Raw genomic sequence first — 1,637 nt, forward strand, 5'->3', positions numbered from 1 at the left:
GCCCGCGGCTCCATCCTCTGGCTCGCGGCGTCGCTGTCGAACCGCACGAACTGCGTGTCGTCCACGTAGCCCACGGCGAAGAAGCGGGGCTCCCCGCGGCCGGGCCGGGACACGGAGGTGTAGAAATACCTCATGGAGTGGGAGCCTGGGGGCGAGGAGAGGCTGAGACCCGCCCGACCCTCCTCCCCGCGCGGCTCCGCGCGTCCTGCGCCCCAGCCAGGCGGGCCCCTCGCTGCTCCCCGCAGAGGCCGTTTCCCTCCCGACCCCACACTCACCTGCCCAGGTCTGGGTCAGGGCCAGGGCCCCTGAGAGCACCAGGAGGACGGTTCGGGGCGCCATGACCGCCATCCTCGGCGTCTGGGGGAGAATCTGAGTCCTGGTGGGTGAGTGGAGACTTTAGAACAGGGACTGCGGCGACACTGATTGGCGTCTCTAGAAACCCGACACCCAATGGGAGTGAGAACGGGGTTCGCGTCCTGAGTATCCAGGAAGAAGGACACGACGCAGGTTGTGAGAAGAAGAGAAACTGCGGAGATGGGGAATCCCCAGCGCTGGGACTCCCCAATCCATACACCGCCTTCGGGACCTGAGGCCCTGAGAGCCACACCTGGGGCCCTGAGACTTCGCCCTGACCCCGCTCCTCCTGTGCCAACCGCTGTCTCAATGTCTCCCTGAGTCTTGGCCCAGGAGCTGTCTAAGAAACCAGGTAGAACCCCTGGGCATGGGCCCCGTCACTCTCCCTTCACTTTTCATCCCGGAATCTCCCTCCCTGAACTGGACTCCCTGCCTCCCACTCCTTACCTGTCCCCCTGGACTCTTCTAGGAGAAAACTCACCCCACGGAGCTTGGTGCCAGAGAGTGAGCTTGCTCTGGGAATAAAGGTATAGAGACCGTGTTTGTGTTTTTTTGTTTGTTTGTTTTTTGTTTTTTTTTTAAATCTGGAAAAGTTGTGCCTGAATGCATGAGACAGAATAGAGATCAGTTTGTTCTTTGTTTATTAAATACATTGAGTAGTGGAATCTTGGTAATCCCCGAATGATCAGGAATCTAATCGGTAAAAAATGTGACTTTGACCCCTTGATTTATAAATGTGTCCAAAAGGGTTACAACAGGACTCACAAAGCTCCTAAATTTCACTTTCGCAAACAATGTATCTGTGACTCCCGCTTGTTGTATTTTAAATTTACCATCACTCCATAGCTCTGAATTTCTGTGTGAGTCCAGGATATCTCCTCAATACAAAGTAGCACACTATGTTACTATATGTTGCAACCAGGAGCCAGTACAGACTATTCACCTCACAGTTGCAACTGTTCAATGCAGTCACAATGCCCCTCACCAGTGCTCAGGCACTGCCTGTTTTTAGGAAGTATCCACTTCTACGTGTTGTGTATATTTTATAGGAACACTTAGTATTTTTAAAACCCGATTAACATAGAAACAATTAGTTTTTAGGCAGACCCAGGTAAGATATTAAAGGCCAACTGCCAAGGACACCCTGCTAGGCTCTGTAGATGGATATATTAAAATCCATCAAACAATGTGTTTAAACCTAAGAATTCTGCTGTTTTTGAATTATTTCCTCTGCTCTTTTTCCTCACCTCCTGCTTCTCCAGTCCTTCCCTCAGTCCCTCTCA

At 52.3% G+C, this 1,637-nt stretch overlaps 1 protein-coding gene across 1 annotated transcript in view; it reads right to left on the reverse strand.

The window, feature by feature from the left end:
- The window catches only part of LOC105513995 (HLA class I histocompatibility antigen, B-73 alpha chain), a 71,307-nt gene extending 70,611 nt beyond the window's left edge, over positions 1-696 (reverse strand). Inside the window, 4 exon segments of the mRNA XM_011945071.1 lie at positions 3-145; positions 276-357; positions 360-531; positions 533-696. Coding sequence (XP_011800461.1) covers positions 3-145; positions 276-357; positions 360-531; positions 533-570 — 435 coding nt within the window. The 5' untranslated portion in view covers positions 571-696.
- Between the last annotated feature and the right edge of the window lie 941 nt (positions 697-1,637).

The sequence above is a fragment of the Colobus angolensis genome, unplaced genomic scaffold, assembly GCF_000951035.1.
Source record: "Colobus angolensis palliatus isolate OR3802 unplaced genomic scaffold, Cang.pa_1.0 Scaffold238, whole genome shotgun sequence".
Taxonomy (NCBI): Eukaryota; Metazoa; Chordata; class Mammalia; order Primates; family Cercopithecidae; genus Colobus; species Colobus angolensis.